The sequence below is a fragment of the Malania oleifera genome, chromosome 10 (genome assembly GCF_029873635.1).
Source record: "Malania oleifera isolate guangnan ecotype guangnan chromosome 10, ASM2987363v1, whole genome shotgun sequence".
NCBI classification, from domain to species: Eukaryota; Viridiplantae; Streptophyta; class Magnoliopsida; order Santalales; family Ximeniaceae; genus Malania; species Malania oleifera.
This window is the reverse complement of record NC_080426.1, coordinates 44,498,170-44,518,458: the sequence shown is the minus strand read 5'-3', so window position 1 is coordinate 44,518,458 and position 20,289 is coordinate 44,498,170. Positions and strand designations below refer to the sequence as shown.

Sequence of the window (20,289 nt, the reverse complement as noted above, 5' to 3'; positions counted from 1 at the left end):
TATGTGGTGGTAAACCCTGTTGGTTGGTTATGATATTGAGCACGATACCGTTGCTAGTGGTGTTAGTGCAACCACACAGACTCTTGGAGCGTGTGGCGTGACAGTCGATTGTGCCATTTTGTAGGGTTGTTGGGCCCATTGAGTCCAGATCAGGGTTATAGGCTGGCCAGTCGTACTATAGACGCGATATGTGATATGATATTTGATCTAATCGGGTCGGCCAACCGCGGTTAGATCCAGCCTTCGGGCCGCACAACCTTGACCATGGGGGGAAGCATGGCGTGGATAGAAAGATTCTCAGGGTGGCCATGAGTTACATACGCGATGTTAATATTTGATACCGAGGATACCCATGAGCCGGAAAATAAAATGGAAACCAAAAGTAAAAGAATGATAAAATTGGCTAAAGTGAGAAATGAAAGAAAGAATGGAAATTGAGAAATAAAGAATGCTAAATATGAGAAATGCATTGTGTGAGTTAATGACATATATAATTAAGGCGAAGTGAAACTCTCCACCTGAGGGCTTATTGAGTAAGGTGCGTGCCCTGATAGGTATCAGATGTGGCCATACCTGGCTGCATAACGTGTTAGGACAGAGGGAAGCTACCTGTATGGGCGGGTAATCTTCCTTATTCTCAGGAACTTCGCGGATAATTATGTGTTGGATATCATTGAATTTGATAAATGATTTTAAAGCTTATAAAAGCTTGTGTTGTATATCTATACGATTGTGAGAATGTATATATTAGTGTATTTTCTCAGATGAAATGGTGATTTGAAAAGTAAAGTGTATTATAATTGTACTCATATGACCAAACACTGTAAATAATTTATTCTTTCTTACTGAGATGTGTCTCACCCAAATTATCTAAATTTTTCATGGGACAGAGATAGGCCAGGTGGTAGAGCTCCATGATCATAGGGAGCTGGGACCCTGATATACAGGGTGAGTTTGGACTAGGGAGGTGTGATTCCCTAGGGTTGTATTGTTTTTGGATATGAGATAGTATTGTGTATATGTGTATATGGATACTCTGGGTATTGTATTCTGACTGATATGTATATATTGTCTTCCGCTATTAGGTTGTATAATAAACTAAATTTTTACCTACTACCCAATGCGAGTTAGGTCGTATGAATGATAGTAGGATTGTTGACGTGGCCGATTTGTGAATGTTATGGAAGACATGTGATAATTTATTTCTTATTGAAAAAAAAAATTGTACGAAAATCGGGGCGTCACAACTAAAACTCATGTTGCCACACATTGATGATAATCTATTCCTTCTTATGGAGAGGTGTCTCACTCCTATAATTCCAATGTTTCAAGAATTCCAAGGAATCAAGCCTAGAGAGTTCTAGGGCAGAGCTTAAATACTACAATTCAGAGTAAGTACTTGTGAGATACAATTATGTATATAAACTTGGATATGTTTTGAGTATCTTGGGATGTTATTGTAGTTCTGGGGAGATATGTATGCAATTGAGGTAACTGTAGAACTCTGGTATTGTGTTTGGGGTTATGTATATTATGCTTCCACTGTTTGGTTCATAGACTAGATTATGGACAGGTATACCCGTTATCCCACTTCGGGTTCGGGTCATTACAGTTATGGTATCAGAGATATATGTATGGAGAATAGCACTTCGGGTTGGCCCCACCGAGTTCGAGGTGCTACAGGATAGGTCCCACAATGACACAACAACAACACACCAAATATTTTCTTATTATATTAATTATTAGTAGAGACCCGTATAATACAAAAGATATCATTAATTTTTTGTACAAAAATAAACTTATTTAGAAAGTACTAATATTAATTTAAAGTTAATGATTTATTTATTTTTTAATATGAAAAATCTTTTAATTGTGAAATTGCTACATTTAAATTATTGCATCAATTTTATGGTCAAAATTTGACTATGTAGTCATTTTTAAGTCTAGCAATAAAAGTGGTTCAAAGTTTTCCTTATTTAAACGAGTTATACAACTCATTATGATAAGAACCTTTACACGAGAGGCTTTATGGCTAATTACGTTGGCCCATTCACATGTCAACAAAGCTATGACGTTTACAATTTTCTCTCCAGAAAAAAGTAAGGGAGGGGTAACAGTGTAGGTTACAAAAAGGGGAGGAGTAGTATAATACGAGACACCTACAATTAAGGGTGAGCATAATTCAGTAAAAGCCGAATTAATCAAATTAATCAAGTAAAATTTGGTTAGTTTGATTCAATTAAAAAATTATTCAATTCGGTTTGGTTTTATTTTCATTGAATTTTAATTTTTTTATTTTTGGTTCAATTTTTGGGTTCAATTAATTCTGTTAACTAAATTAACTGAATAGTATAAATTATACTAAGTGGAGAATGTGCAAATAAGCCCAGATTAGATCTACAACTTACAAGCAAAAGGTGTTGCAATATTACGACTCCAATGTCAAGGAAAGGACCTTTGGCATAGGAGACCTTGTGTTGCGAAGAGTTGATTCACCATAGCATAATCGAATCATAAGAAGTAGAAATGGGATAGCCTATACAAAATTGCAGAGTTTGTGAAATTGGGAACTTAGAGATTGGAGAATGAAGGAGGCATACTGCTTAGAAAGACTTGGAATGTCGATCTCTTGAAAAGGTACTATGATTAAAACTGAGTGACCTTTTCCTTTGAGAATATTTAACTTTGTAAATGACAGTTATGCATGAGTGATTGTAAATATCAATGTTGTGTATGTGATTAATTATAAATATCAGTGTCGCATATTTGATTGTAAATGTTAATGCTCCATAATGGCTATATGTAGCAATAAACAAAAAGCCAAAGAGGCACAAATACCTCCAAAGTGGAGGTTGCCAAAGGCAACCTGCCAAGCCTAAGCACCATAAAGACCTCTTAAGTGGAGGCCAAGTCTGTCAAAGGAAGCCAACCAAGCCCAAGAGGCACAAAGACCTCTAAAAGCTGGCTAGCTACCTGACTACTACCAAAGGAGAAAAAAAGACACATACTTACTGAAGAATCTAAAGGTGGCGATAAAAGTTGATGACTTGTGAAGGCTTCCAAAGATGATGCTCCAAAGAAACGAAAAGAGAGATAGCAAGTAGAAAGTTCCAAATAGAAGAAGGAAAGAAGCAAATGCATAAAGAAGCATGCATAATCTCTCTTTTGGCAAGAAAAATTGGCATCGCCAAAAACTAGGCGATGACAATAGGACATACATCTATCATGGGAAAGCACCAAAGCTTCAACATTGGGAACTTGAGAAATATCCCATCAAAAGTGACACGAGGAAGGAAATCTTAGTCCAAGATAGATTAAGCACAATAAGAAACTAGTAGCACCTTGGTTGAGAGGAGCATGTTGAAAACCCATGTCTCCTGGTGGCTTGGTTCAAGTTACCAAGTTGAGGAAGAAGGGGTATTTGTTAAGGCCAAAATCGAGCTACGTAGTGGGCCCCATCAACCAAGGTTCCCTTTTAAAGGCCAAATTCAACCTAGGTTGCCAAAACCAAGCTAGATCATGGACTCTACCAATGGAGGTTCCCTTTTGAAGGACCAAAATTAGGCTAGGTTACTAATGCCAAATTGGCTCATGGACCCCACCAAGCGAGATCCCCTTTGAAAGGCCGAAATTGACCTAGGCCATGGGACCCATTATCGAGAAACTATCACGTTGATCGTGGGGAGATTCTCTACAACTTAGCCGAAACAGAATTTTGGTTTGAGAAGTTCAGGTATCATCCCAAAATCAAGGTAAGTAGGTTATCATAGGGTTTATATGATTAATAGGTTTTTATGAACCCAGATCTTGTGTTAGATGAAAATATACTGAAGTTTAAGTTGATTAAACTAAGGTATTATGATTTCAGGGTTTGGGTTTCCAAATACCATAGGCATGGGTTAAGGATCCCAGCGGGTGTTCTCTCAAGAACTCAGGTAGCGCTAATAAATAACTAGCAATTTAGAATTTCATGGATAAAGATATGTGAACCTAGGGAAAAAGACGAGTATAGTTATTATTCTAAATTTGGGTTGATTGAATTAGGAAATGTACATTATTTCATTGTTTTAAGTTTGGTATGTCGTGGACGTGAGGATAAAGTTGAGATCATACCTCCCAATTAGTTAGGTAAGGGAAGTATGCTATGCTAGTTAAATCAGAATTTCTTACCAGTAAAGTGTAGTGTATGTTTATGGGTGTTTAGAGAAAGAAATTATATGGTATTACAAATTATAGTTAATGAATTTTATTTAGTAGTGTGGCATGAGTAATATTAGTATAGTATAGAATTCTACTCAGCTTTCTCAGATATACAGTTTTATTTAGATATTATAGTTTACTCAAATATACATTTTTATTCAGATATTACAATTTATTTAGATTATAGAACCATGAATATACAGTCTTTTACAGAACTATGAATATATATATATATATACAATGTTATACAGAACCATGACATAGAGTTTATAGAACCATGACATATAGAAATACAGTTGATATAGAGATACAGTTATATTATAGCGTCATGGTTAATATAGAGAATTACAGCATCACGGTAATTACAGTTGATATAGAATCATGGTAAAACATATAGAAATTATATAGATATAGTATTACTTAGTATCAGACCCTGATGGAATAGAACAGTTAACAGAGTACTATACTGTAGCTATACAGTATAGTATTACAACCATACATCTCAGATAGAATGTGGTGTTAAATGCCGTTTGTGCCACAAGTAGAGTAGAGAGCCCCCTGGCAACCAGACCAAGTGGAGCAGGCCTTTCGTGCTATATATATATATATATAGTTAGACTAGCACTGGTAGGCCAACCAGTGTTTAGTCCCGCTTGTGGCCCGCACAACCCTATCACGAAGGGTTAAATCATGACATACTGTCATCTAGGGAAGTTTTCACAGTTATATATACAAATTTATAGAATAATAACAAATATATTTATATTTACTAAAAGTATAATTAAATAGAAAGTTTAGCAATAGTTGTATTTTAAGTCGTGTGAGTTAAATTGTATTTTACTTTACATGTTATCTCAGTTTCAATTAATTATAAGTATATTATTTATGTAAACTCACTTGCCACACACTAGTAATAGCATATTTCTTCTTACTTGTCTCATCCTAGTAATTTAACATATTTCAAGTGAAGCAATTAGACGAATAGATCAGGCTCGAAAATATAGGGGATCTTATACTGCCCTATCTGTTGGGTAAGCGTATGTTGAGAGATGTGTTTTTCTATAAATACTAGTTGATCTAGTGGTGAATACTGGAGTGATGTACATATATGTTTTGAGAAAAATAATGAATTCTGGTATTGTATTTATGGTTAAATATTTTTATGTTTTCCGCTGCATAGGTGTATTGTCTTATGAACAGGGAATCCTTGGTGCCCATTTTTGGACCGATAAACTATAATCGATATTATAGGGGTGTTAAAGTAATATAGTTTATAGCTGTAAAAAAAATGGTATGAATTTTTGGGTCGTTACAGTTTGGTATCAAGACCTAGGTTGCTAGGTTCTGTAGACTTTAATGTACAACGGAAAACAATACCAGAATATAGGAATAGAATTTTAGTGAGTCAATTTTAAGAAATTAAGATGAGAATTTAGGGTTCTATTCTATTGTGGAGAAGCAAGAACTTCGAGGTAGTTTCAGTGATTTTCCTGGGGCGATGATTTTAGGAAAGCCATAGTAAACTATTGTTGGGTTGTGTTTCTAAATTGCGGGGCTGAATCTTAAATTGAGAATAAGGATGTTAGATTGGTTGATGATATAAGATTTTAGTTAGATAAATGTATTAGTTGTATTATGAAGATAGGGTCCTCATACCATGTTTATTTTCTTTGCAGAATGGATCCTAGAAATAGCAACATGAATGCTAGAAGTAGTGGCAACATGGGGGCTTTCAGCATAGGTGGTAGTGGCTCTAAATGGATGCTGCGTAGTGCAGGCCAACAGGTCATGGCAGGTATTGTGTAGAACTTGAGGGGGCAGAACTGCCGAATAGTTGACCTGGACTGCTCTATCGAGCAATTTATCAGTATGAATCCCCCGATTTTTAGTGGAGGAGCCGGTGCAATCGTTGCGAAGGAATGAATCCAAGAGATGGAGGGAATATTGGCAAGTCTCCACTGTGCAGATGAGCAGAAGGTTTTGTATGCTATTTTTAAAATGACCGGGGAAGCCAAGCGTTGGTGGATGTCGGTGAAGTTATTTGAGGAACAAAGGCAAAATTCAGCAACCCTGACATGGAACTATTTTAAAGAAATTTTCTATGAACGATACATTCACTCTCCCATCAGAAGTGCTCAGGCGAAGGAATATATGAATTTGAACTAGAGGAAAAGGCCTACGCCTCCTGAATTTTAGGCGGGCTTTAGCTAGGGCCCATGGAGGAGAGGTGGTCATAGCGGTGGGCATAGGTAGGAGGTTGGGAGCTATGAGGTTCAGGGCAAGCAGGCCTATCTTGTTTGCCTGACATGTAGGAGAAGACACAGGGAAGAATGCCGAGCAGGGAGGAAGTTCTGCTACCGATATGGTAGACCAGGTCATGTTGCATGAGTCTTTCGTGCGTAGTATATTATAACTCCCAGATAGTCTCGAGGTAATACTCAGGCACCCCGTGGAGGTTAGCAGAGGAGTACAACTCCGGCGAGGGATTATGCATTGATGTCAGAAGACACCGAGGTTGTAGGTGATGTTGTGACAAGTATTCTTGTTGTTTCACTATATAAATCTGTTGTTTTAATCTGACTCAGGTGCCACTCATTCGTTTGTATCATTAGGATATGTCAAATTATTTGGGGTTGAGGCACAACTATTAGATATTGAGTTGTCAGTAGTCATGCCGACTGGATCAACAACAAGGTGTATGAGGGTATTTAAAAACTATCTAGTGAGCATTCAGGGGAAAGTATTACCAATCAATCTTGTGGTATTAGACATGCAGAGGTTCGATGTAATATTGGGTATGGATTGGTTGACAACTAACTATGCCAGCATTGATTTCCATAAACAAAAAAGAAGTGATTTTTAGACCCCTAGGTGAGCAAGAATTCAAATTCGTAGGATCATGTGTGCGCGCTTCGCCACTACTAGCCCTGACAGCTACACTATCTTGGTTTATATGTTTTGATGATATTAACCTATTTGTTGTTTCTAGTATTTTTCATCCTTGCAAATCTTATATAGTATAGGTACAAAGTGTCGGATACACAAAGGTACCAAATAAGAAGCAAAGATCGGACTGAGTAGACATCAAATAGGAAAGATCGGAAGGACGCTGACTCGAAAGCACTAAAGCACATCCTTTATTGTGTATAAATTAATTGTAATAAGGGTTGTGTGAGTGAGTACATATTGTAACTCTTGTGGTGTGTGTCTTGCATGATTTCTGAGTAAGAGTTGAGCCATTGCATAATAATACTAAGGCACATGAGCATATAGGATTGCACTAAAGACATAAACACAAATTCACCTTTCATGACTTTCAAAGTTAAACTTAAAGAGTTTGTTAAATGAATCATAAACTTAAATATGTTTTCTAAAAAGACAAGTTTTCAAACATCTTTTTATTTGGAACATCTTCATACTTAGTCTCGATTTTATCAAAACGAGTCTTGTGTCCTAAAGGTTCAAAGAAAGTCAAGTTTATTTATAAAAGGACACACTAAGCATATAAGATATCAAAACGAGTTTTCAAACGTTTTTTTATTAATCAAGATGTCTTATATTCAAAAGAAAACTCATTTGGATAAGTTTTAATCTTCATTAGACTTCATACATTTCATATACTTTTGTCCAAAAATGTTTTGAGTCATTAAAGCGCTTTTTGATAAGGACAAACAAAGCAATCATCACTATCGTAGTGCAGCCTTGAGTCCTAAATACTTTTTGGTATTTTGGGCATAACTTTTGATAGAAAAATTTAGATGGGACGATCTTGGTGTCCCTGGAAAGTTAAGACAAAATTCCACAACTTTCATGTTGATGACTATTTCTAATTCAGGGACCTCTTTGATGAACACAGGGGATTTGTCGACAAGGTGCAATATATGATTAGTCGACGAGTGCAGGGGCCTAGTTGATGAGTCCAGCGGGCAAAATGACACTAACGGGTGGAAAATGGCTAGTTTACTAAATAAAATATCTTTTCTTCCCCCCTACGGCTAGTTAATGACTCCTAAGGCTCTTGGGCTATAAATACCAGCTATTAGACTTGTATTAACATGATTTTGAAGGTCTTTGATCATTGTTAGTAAAAAAACATCATTTTATACAAAACCTAGCACATTGCATATTAGTTCTTCATTACATGTGCTCATTCTCTCTTAGTCACTTATTTTATTTGATTCAATTCTTGAGAGAATAGTGTGAGGTTTGAGTTGTAAATCATATTTGCTCATTGTAAGGAGCATTCTTTGTAATCTTCCATCTTCTTGTAAAAGGTTCTTTGTGAACCAAGTTGTAAGGTTCTTTGTGAATTGAATCAGTAAAGGCTCTTTGTGAGCTGTAGGGATTTGTTCCCGAGTTTGTAAGGCTTGCTCCGCTACGGAATAAGCGATTATAGTGGATTGTGGAATCCTTGGCTTGGTGCTAAGGTGCGGACGTAGGCTTTGTGCCGAACCACGTAAAAATACCGGTGTTGTTTTTTCTCTCCCTTACACTCTTTATTTTATATCTTGTGCATGATTTATATTTATATTGTGATTTAATTTCTTATATCTTACCAAGAGTTTTTATTTTATCGAAAAATATGTATTCCGCGAAAAGAGTCTTTTCACCCCCCCCCCTCTAGACTATATACTCCGGGCTGGGACTCCCAACAGCCACAGTTAGTGTCGGCTATTCATATGAGGAGGCTGCTTTAGGGTGGTTGTCAGGGGTTTGTTGCTTATATAAAAGAGATGCCAAAGGAAGAATTGAAACAAGTTGATATTCCAGTAGTTAGAGAATTTCTAGATGTTTTTTTTTTTCTAGAGGAATTGCCTGACTTACCACTAGAACAAGATAGTATTTGCCCTGGATTTACTACTAGGGTCAGCACCAATATCTAAAGCACCCTACTGGATGGCTCCAGCCGAACTAAAGGGATTGAAAGATATGTTGTAGGATTTGTTGGATTAAGGGTTGATCAAGCCTAGTGTGTCGCCTTTGGGAGCACCAGTCTTGTTCGTAAAGAAGAAAGAAGGGATTATTAGGATGTGCATTGATTATAGAGAGATAAATAAAGTGATAGTCAAGAATAAGTATCCTCTTCTTAGAATTAAGGATTTATTTTATTAGCTCTAGGGGACCTAGGTCTATTCCAAAATTGTCCTACGACCAGCATATTACCAGTTGAAAGTTAAAGTAGAGGATGCTTCAAAGATAGCTTTTCGAACCAGGTATGGGTACTACGAGTTTTTGGTAATGTCGTTCGGATTGACTAATGCATCAGCAGCGTTTATGGACCTAATGAATCGGGTGTTCCATCAGTACTTATGTAACGACCTACTTTTTCATGCCATTTTTTTTTTTACATATATATCAAATCTCTCTATATTACCTTTTGAAAACATCTCAGGCCCCAAGGGAGTACTAAGGAAACTTTATTCACATTACATTCCTAAGCAGCGGCAAACATAAAACTATAAACAATATTTGTAATACCAAAAATCTAAAAGTCCCAAAATATACATCACAAAGTACCTAGTGACATCATTAAAACCCTGGGATCTACCCAAACAAACAACACCCAGGAAACACTCACCCTTCAAAAAAGGACAGCGCCAGAACCTCTTTGCCTAAAAACCTGATCTGTTCGCTTAGTTGGATCACCTGAAAAATGTTAAGTCACTGGGATGAGACGACACTCAGTAAGAGAAGATATGCTATCACTAGTGTGTCTTTTCTCCATACCTATAACTCACTGTACCTCAGTTAGCAACGGAACCGCGCCTTAAGCTATTTGAAGCTTTAGATATCTTATAGTGTCTTTCAACTCCTTCGGAGTGTCTTTCAACTCTTTTAGTAAAAAAATGTGGTCCCAATCAATCATATAAATAATTTACAATAAAACATAACAACCTGTGCAGTTCCAGTAATTTCATAATCGTAATCATGCAATCTTTCATGCATTCTTTATTTCTGTCAGACAGTGGTGTTAACCAGCACAAATGCCCTCGGTTCAACCCTTTTTACATATAAAGCTCGATGATTAATCGGCACCTGTTTTCCACATTTTCAAATAACAAGATGGAATTTCAGTTTTCATAGTTCATTTACCAGTATACAGTTCAATATGTTGCATTTTCTATCATATGTCACACTCGTTTCATCATAATCCGATATAATTTGAAAAATACCATTTGGACTGCAAACATGGGTATCAAGCAGTTCCTACTTTAGTTTTAAAATAATTAAAGTAGTTTTGGAAAGTTTGGAGTTCATATACCAAAAACCCCTATTTTTTTCAAAAATCGTAAATCATAAAATAATAAGAAACAACATTTATACCCAATAAAATTTTGCAGATAAGTAGTTAAAATGCACATAAAGGCATAAGTCATCTTTCTAGGGGTTCAGTTTTTTAAAAAAATACTGAAGTAAACAAATCCCCTTACCTTATTCCTGAAAATCGAAACTCGAACAAATCGATCCAGAACAACGACTTAGGATTCCTGAAACCTAAAAACCAAAGATCAATACTTCACTATAATCTCGACTACTACATAACTACCAAACCAAAAGCAAAATTAGATCCTTACATCGATTTTAGGGAAAAACATGAAAATCCTCAGATCGAAAATCTGGTCCGCTATAACTGTAGAGATTCTCCTCCTAATCCACATAGTGATGTTGGATTGTTGATTCTGGCAACATACGACATGGAATCCTAGAGAGAGAGAGAGGGGGGGGTTGGTTCGTGTTCTAGAGAGAGAGAGAGAAAAAAAATAAGTTTCTTCCTCATTAAGCAACTAAATGATATTTATAAACAAGGTTGACCCAAGAAGCCTCATCGACGAGTCAGAGTTCTCGTTGACGAGCTGAAGAAGGTCACTTGTGGCTGAGAGGGTGACCTCATCAATGAGCCTGAGTTATAGAATCTCTAAAAATCCATCGGTATCTCCTCATTGATGGGCCTTGCGTCTCGTCACCGAGCAATAGAAGAGACTTCGTTGACAAGAAATGGAGCCTCGTCGACGAGTTTTACTATTTTATCCTTTTTTAATTTCCCTTCTCTTTTCTTTATTTATTTTCCAGATTCAGGTCCCTACAAGGTTGAACTCACAAGTGAAGGAGCTTCCGTTCAAGGGGGAGCAGTTAGAACTCACAAGTGAGGGAGAGATTGTTGAGAATTTCACTTGTGAGTTTATCCCACATTGAAAAAAGTGAGTGGATGATGGATGCTTATATACATGGTTGTGCCCAACCCCCAATAGACTTAAGCTTTTGGATCAAGTTGATATTCACTCATGTGTATCAAACACACCTATAGACTCCTCCGGTGCTAATAAGTTTGAGTGTTCAAAAGGCCCATTATTATATGTATTTATTTTTTTAGATGTGAAACATGCGATAAATAGGTCTAACCATTCATACATTTTATAAAAATGCTGAATGTGACGAACTCGTGTCATCGGTGACCGTTAGCATAACTCTACATTTTATGTTAATACATCACCACATATTTCATATTTAAAAAGTTGGCAAATAAACAAGTGGAGTGACGTATCTCTAAATAATTTATCAAAATGAATAAAATAATGAATCGTATGTTAAAAGAAAATAAGTTTGGTTGAATGGAAATAATTCACATGCGAGATGGACACGACAACCACCACCTCCCCACCACGTACTTCCTTCCTAATGGCGTTGGATAGAAAAAAGAGACAGATGATAATTTGGTGAGAGGTGTGAATACTATTGCTACAAATCAAAAACATGTCACGAGTCGCTACATGCCAAATACCATGTCCCCCTCCCCTCCCCTGCCCCGCCCTCCCTCTACCTTTTATATACATTCCCATATTAATGTTACTGTTAATAGTCTACGCCTCTTCAGAATTCCCGCTAGCTGCTAAAGGCTGAGAAGCAGCTAGGTAGCTGTCGTCAATTTAATTCTCAGATCAGAAGAGCTCATCGATCTTCAACTTCTGATCTGCTTAGCTTGCAGCTTCGATCAGTTCTTACACAACAATGGCTGCTGCAATAGCTAATCCCTCCAACTCCTTAGCAGCTCTCTTATTCTCATCGTCCTCATCAGCACTGCTTATAATATTCGCCCTCTGCTTCTTCTCTCATGCTTTTTTTCCCGACGTCCATGCTCTCAACGTCGGCGTTCAGCTACTTGATTCCTCCGTCACTCTGGTTTCTTCTTGTTTCTCTCATCAATCCTCTCCCTTATTTGCTTCTCATCATCTTTTCCCCACCGCCCATTTCATTTATTTTGCTTGATCCCTTTCTTTTTAATTATCATCTTCTGTCTCTATCACAGAGAAGAAAAAGAAAGAAAGAAAAACAGCTGTAGCTAGCTAGCTTTCTGTGTTCTAATTTTTCTTTCATAATTATTTTCATTTTGCAGAGCAAAGAGTGCAGTAGAAAATGTGAATCTGAGTTCTGCTCCGGTAAGTACCCCCTCTATAATTTTTTTTAACGATTATTTTATTTATGGATTCTTAAAAAAATTTAATTAATTAATTTGGGAATCTTCAACGTCCATGTTTTTATTAATTAAATTTTGTGGAATAAAAATTGGATATATGTATACATGTAAAATGGATAATTGAACAGTGCCGCCATTGTTAAGATATGGGAAATACTGCGGGCTGCTGTACAGCGGATGCCCAGGGGAGACGCCCTGCGATGGCCTCGACGCTTGTTGTATGCAGCATGACGCCTGCGTCCTCTCCAAGAACAGTAAGTGCTTCATCTTAATTACATTACATTACATCATATTTTTTTTATTTCTCATTTTTAAAACTTAATTAATCAGCTACCCCTCCCAAATAAATAAATAAATAGATAAAAAGTGTAAAAGGGTTCATATAAAATTTATTATTAATTATTTTTTTTTTCTTTTTCAAAAATACATTGCATCGATGTTGATAAAGAAACTTTCATCCTTGCATATTATTCATCGTTTTTTTTTTTTTTGGGATTATGGTTAATTATTTTCGGTTCAAAAACATTTACTCACAAGAATAGAATAATCATAATATAAGAATTTAATCAACAGAGAAAAAGATAACTTTCGAAAGAATTGCTAGAGAAATTGTCATTATTAAAATTATAGATCAAGTTAAAAATGTAAAATTTTTGCTAATGCATAGCATAGAATATTAGATCATGAATTCAAATAATCATTTACAGGTTTTAGTTAAGATGAAAATATCTATTCTAATTATTATGTTCGTGAAATAATGAAAAATTTTTCACGTTTTTATTTTCATTAATTATAATGTCTGGAAACACTTTTTACTTTTATGAACTCTCAAAATTTTACATTATGAATATTTTTTATTTTCAAAAAAAAATAATTTTTGATAAAAATACAACTCATAGAAAATAAAAATTTCAACAGACATGGTCACGGATGACCTACTGACTTTTTCTACTTACCAACAAAAGAACAGGACAGGGTGCCCACCGCTATAATTATTACAATTTTTCTAAGGATGATGTGGAATTTTGAAAAAAAAATTATTTAAAATAAAATAAAATCAAGAAAAAATCCATTTCTTTTGTATTAGCAATAGAAAAGTAATATATGTATTCAATTTATGTTTTATTAATATTCAATTCATTAGTTTTTGAAATAGTGAGAAAATATGATAAAAAATTTAATTTCTTTTTATTTTCCATTCTTTTCCTTTTTCCAAAACAAAATCCTTAATCCAAACACGTCTTTAAATAAAAGTAATTAGTTAAAGTAATAGAACGTAATTAGTTAATTAATTAATGGGTTGATCAAGTGATGAAATGAAGAATTGTAATTATTAACGAACGCGTGGGTGGTGCAGATGACTATCTGAGCCAAGAGTGCAGCCAGAAATTCCTGAACTGCATGGCCAGTTTCAAGAACTCAGGAGGCCACAGTTTCAAAGGGAACAGCTGCCCAGTTGAGGAGGTTGTGGATGTCATCTCCCTCGTCATGAAAGCTGCTCTCCTTGCTGGAAGATACCTCCACAAACCCTAGCTACCCTTCCTCTTCAATTTGCATTCAATTAATTAGTAGCTCATGCGTTTCTCTTCTTTCATTAATGCAAGGATTAGCCTTCTCGGGACAGTATTCCGAAAAATGTTTCGGGAAAATGCAGGACCAGATGTGAATTAGTCGTAGGACTTACATTCGGTTCCGTGTCGATCCCGACGATGTTTTTTGGGATATCATCCAAGAGAGACTAGTATTTTCGTTTCATTAGTTACTCTCTATATTTGATTCTTTTGTTTAGTCCAGCCTTTAATATTGTTCCTCCATTAATTAACTTCTTTGCTTTTTAATTTGTTTTTCCAATATGAGTGTTATATTTTTTCGCTCTTAATTTTTGTCCTTTTAATTATTGTAATTAATTAGGGATAAGGCGAAGGTTGAGATGTCTTATCAGAGGACGACGATTCATACATGAGTGCGTATAAATTGTCAACAACTTACTTACCCTCTATCAAAATATCCTCCTTTCTCTCTAAGTGAAACGACACAATTGATTGGGTTGGCACCAAAAAACAAATAAAGTTGCCTTTTGTATTTCCACATATAGAAGTATTAATCATTCTTTTATTTTATAAAAATGGTAGTGTAAAATTATATTATTTTAAAAAAAAAAATTTATATAAATATAAATATAAATTTCAAAATTCATGTCACGAAATATTATTTATTAAATAAATAGAAACTAATTCCAAAATGATTAATATAGGTATCACAAAGACCCAATAACCATCTTTGAATTAACAGATAAGTAACATATTGAAGGTGGTGAAAATTTTTCAATTATAATGGTCTCAAAGGATTATTCAGGTGATAATGTGAGAGTTTTGTCTACCATATAGTCGAGGGTTCAAGCCCGCTGCCCCTGAGATCAGACTCAAGATTCATTGGGGGGATGGTGGTGGGGTCTTCTTAACATTTCTCGAATTTGGTGTCGTACTATGATATCCAAAGAGGTGCAATGGTGCTAGGAGTTTCCGAATTGTCAAAAAAAAAAAAAAACATTGAAGGTGGTGAGAGTGATGAAGTAGTAGTAATTATTTTGCTGATGACCATTTGAGACAAGAGTACAGCCAGAAATTCCTAAACAGCTTACATGTTCAACTCCAAGAAGTATAGAGGGCAAAGGCCACACTAAAGGAAAAATCCTAGCTAGTTTTCACTCTTCAGCAACGACTCCTTAGAAACTATTATTACTTTTACACTACAAAGTTCAACAGTTATCAAAGATCAAATCAATCTTTTACTATTTTTTTTAGCATTAAGGGGTTAATTGTATTGATCAAAATGTGTTTATATACAAATTATACTAGGCGTACCTAGTAGGGGAATCAAATCCCATCACAATTGCATAGCAATAAATCTACAAAATAACAATACCTCATAATCTACACTCATTTTAATGGTTTAACAACACCATTACATCAAAACAGAGTGTAGGTCAAATCTGTCAAAAACTACTCTAAAAATGTTCCTTTAGATTACCACAATCAACTCCTCGAGAGTAATAGTGTGATGCCCTGATTTTCATACCATTTTTTTTTCGTCTCCAATAAATAATAAATATTAATCAAATATCTGTCATGTCAAAAACTATGATATCATTCTAACATAACTCGACCCGAAATGGGTACTAGGTAAACAGTCTATCTCATACAAACAAATCTAACAGTGGAAGTCAATATTTACAAACCATCCAGAATACAAATAACCAGAGTTCTATACATCCACACATTTCCCAAAAGTCCATAACGTACCCTAGGGGATTACACAAACAAATCCCTAACAGAAAACACTTACCTCGTCTACCGGGGTACCAGTTCCCCTCTATCTCAGAACTCTATCTGTAACGACCTCAAAATTTACATCATCATCATCATCATTTTTTTTAATATATATCCATACCTAAGCAGCGGAAACATAAATCATATAACCATATATACTATACAATATCAAAATCCAGTACATACAGACCGTAACCATACAAAATAATTCCTTCCAGTATCATCTACCCAAAAATACAAAACTCTGTCAAAAACTCACCCTACAACTAGGGTAATCAAATAAACTCCCTATCCGCGAGCTTGATCTGCTCGCCTAGCTGGCTCACCTGAATAATGATAAAGTAATGGGGTGAGACGACGCTCAGTAAGTGGAAATATGCTATTACTAGTGTGTGGCGACCGAGTCATAAAACTATAATAATAGTATGTAAAACTGTATGATCTGGTAAATTTGTAAAAACACATATATCACATGTATAATAGCTTAAAACATATGTATCATCTGATCTTTCTATCATTCATACTATTACTATCATACTATATACAAAAAAAAAAACTATAAAACTGTATACATATACATAACTGTGTTTTATCCCTGGAACTTTGTATGTCATGATTTGACCCCTCATAACAGGGTTGTGCGGCCTGTAGGCGGGACTTATCCTGGTCAGCCCTCCAGGTAAGTCACTATACTTTACACTACCTCAGCCCGGCCAAACTGCATACTCTCCTAGGCGCGGGATTGGCTGTTACCTCGTCAAATTGGCCCCCTCAAACTAGCGAACTGGGGAGCTGCATACTCTCCGAGCACGGTTGACGGTACCCACACACTATCTGAAATATATGGTTGCACTCTATCTTTATATAACAACAGTACCGTGCTCTGTATTTTGAATCTATACTGTATCTGTCTGTAATCTTTTCACATGGATTTGATATCATATATATATAATACTATACTCTCTATACTGTTTTCATTATGTTTCCAAAATAACCATAACACCATAACTCTGTACTATAATTTATGTAGTATCTGTAGCATCTTGATGTTATAACTGTATACTCTATTTGTACTTTCTATCTATATAATCTGTCTGTACTTTCTATCTGTATAATCTGTATGTACTCTCTGGGTGTTATGACATTTAGGAAAACATAACTTTCTATATATACTATATATACTGTTTTATTTGTATACTGACAAATATCTATCTGTGTAATCATCTGAGTAAAACTGTATATGTATACATATTCTTTCTATATAAAAATCTGTAAACTATCTAACTATATTTGTATAGCTTGCTATACTAAAAATTGTACAAAACTTCATATCAGGTAATATCTACTCCGGCCACACATACTTTAAAAATTCATATTCTATAATATAACTGGTACACATGCATATATATATATATATATATATATATATATAAATGTATAAAATTTCTGATAACATAAATGAGTCTCCTAGCATAGCATATTTCCCTTACCTTAAATCTGAAAAGCCTCTCATTGAACTCTAGCCCTACGCCCGTAAGGTTCTCCACTTAATACCCTGAAAATAACATCCCCCAGAACAAAACATCAGCATTTTCCTGCCTAAAACATTTCTTATAAATGCAGGGGAAGCATATTATGAACAAAATACCTTACCTTGAATTTGGGAGGAATTTCAAACCTCTTCCACCGACAATCTGCTCTGGCAAACTTGTAGAGAACTTCGCCAGGAGTGTCGTGGTGGCTTCAGATCATTGATTCAACATGAAACGGGGCAGGGATCGAAGAGAGAAGGAGAGGGGTGCGTTTTAGAGAGATAGAGAGAGAGAAAGAGAGAGAGAGAGAGAGAGAGAGAGAGAGAGAGAGAGAGAGAGTGATTGCTACGCCAAATTTTGCAATTTAATCCGGGTTCTCACTATTTATAGCCCTGGATTCGTGAACGAGACACGTCATCTCATCGATGAGTCCTTAAGAAATTTCGTCGACGAATTTCCTCCCTCGTCAATGAATTTCAGACTGCCCCAAAAATATCTCTCGATATTTTCTTGTCAACGAAATCTATCCTCATCAGCGAGCTCCTCTTATATCCTCATCGACGAGTCCCTTGTGTTTGTCGATGAGATGCTAAAAATTCTTTGCGTTATTACATTCTCCCCTCCTTATAAAATTTCGTACTCAAAATTTACTATTTGGGTTGAACACCATCTATACACTTCATCATTCCGTAAAGGAAAATGGTCTACTCATTTTATTACTTACTCTCACTTATGGCAGAGGAATACAGTTGTTACATACTATGTTCTGGGAGATTACATAAATAAAATTAAAAGACTACTTACAAATTAATTCAATACATGTACTTGCAAAAGAAACTTTACCTAACTATTTACATTACCTGATTACTCTTGAAACAACTGTGGGTATATCTTTTTAATTTCATCCTCGAGTTCCCAAGAGGCTTCCTTTATAGCGTGATTTTTCCACAAAACTTTCACTAACTGAATTTCTTTTGTACGCAGTACTTGTGTCTTTCTGTCTAAAATCTGTACGGGCGTCTCTTCATAAGCTAGTGAATCCTTGAGTTCTATCTCTGCATAGCTGATTATGTGGGACGAGTCTAGGATGTATTTTGTTAACATAGCAACATGAAACACATCATGAATTCGAGCCAAAGCTAGTAGCAAAGCTAGCCTATAGGCAACTAACCCTATTTTCTCTAGTATCTCAAACGGGCCAATATACCTAGGGCTCAACTTGCCCTTATTTCCAAATCTCATAACTCCTTCCAGAGGAGCTAACTTCAAGAAAACCCGATCCCCCATATCAAACCCTAGTTCTTGGTGGTGAGTGTCTGCGTAGCTTTTCTGTCGACTCTGCGCAGTACTAATTCTTTCTCTAATTAGTCGGATCTTGTCACAAACCTGCTGTACTATCTCTGGACCCAAAACTCGCCTTTCACCTACCTTGAAGAGAGGAGAACGACATCTCCTACCATACAATGCCTCGTATGGAGCCATGCCGATACTAGCTTGGTAGCTGTTATTATAAGCAAATTCAACTAGTGGTAGAAACAGAGTCCAGCTACCCCCGAAATCCAGAATGCATGCACGAAGCATATCTTCTAATATCTGGATCGTCCTCTCAGTCTGTCCATCTGTCTGGAGATGGAAAGCAGTGCTAAATGCTAACTGTGTACCCATAGCTTCCTGAAAACCTTTCTAGAATTGTGAAGTAAACCGAGGATCTTGGTCCGAGACTATGGATACTAGCACTCCATGAACACAAACTATCTCCTGAGCATATATCTCTGCCAGTTTGTCCATGGAATAACTGACTTTAATAGGAATGAAATGAGTGGTCTTCGTCAAACGATCAACAACTGCCTAAATCGCATTCAACCCTTGTCGCGCTGGTGGTAATCTCGTAACAAAATCCATCGAAACGTGATCCCATTGCCACTCGAGAATGAACAATGGCTGCAACTGCCCTGCTAATCTCTAGTGCTCAGCTTTAACCTGCTAGGACGTCAAGCACTGCTGTACAAATTCATCTATCTCTCTCTTCATTCCACTCCACCAGAAATACTCTCGTAGATCCCTGTACATTTTAGTACTGTTGGGATGAACCGTGTATAGGGATTTGTGAGCCTCCTCCAATATAGTTCTCCTAATCTCAGTATCTGCAAGAACACATAACCTAGTACTGAATTGCAGGGTTCTATCATCTAATATGCTGAACTCCTCTCCCTAACCATCCCGCACTTTAGCCATCACTTATGCCAACTTTGCATCATTACCCTAGGCTGGTTTAATCCTCTCGTATAGCGTAGGCTGAACCACTAGACTGGCAATGACTGCTTGAGGACTCTCTTCTATTAACTCTATGCTGAGTCTTTCTAAATCCATCAGAATTGAATGCTGATTCTCCATAGCTGCCAGTACGAATCCCCCTAACTTCTTGCTCAGAGCATCTGCCACTACATTCGCTTTGCTTGGGTGGTAACTAATGATGTAGTCGTAATCTTTAATGAGTTCTAGCCACCTTTTTTGTCTCATATTTAGCTCTTTCTAAGTGAAGAAATATTTTAGGCTCTTGTGATTCGTGAAAATCTTACACTTTCCACCATATAGGTAATGCCTCCAGATCTTGAGAGCATACACCACCACAGCAAGCTCTAAATCATGGATAGGATAATTCCTCTCATACTCTTTAAGCTGTCTAGACACATATGCAATAACCCTGTCGTGCTATATCAACACGCATCCAAGACCCTTTAAAGAGGCATCACTG

The 20,289-nt window shown here is 36.2% G+C and overlaps 1 protein-coding gene across 1 annotated transcript; it reads left to right on the top strand.

Moving 5' to 3' along the window:
* The first annotated feature begins 11,969 nt into the window (after positions 1-11,969).
* On the top strand, positions 11,970-14,552 carry LOC131165922 (phospholipase A2-alpha). Its single transcript, XM_058124101.1, has 4 exons — positions 11,970-12,378; positions 12,593-12,635; positions 12,802-12,927; positions 14,031-14,552. The coding sequence occupies exons 1-4, from the start codon at positions 12,208-12,210 to the stop codon at positions 14,204-14,206; spliced, it is 516 nt and encodes a 171-aa protein (XP_057980084.1). The 5' UTR covers positions 11,970-12,207; the 3' UTR covers positions 14,207-14,552.
* The last annotated feature ends 5,737 nt before the right edge of the window (positions 14,553-20,289 follow it).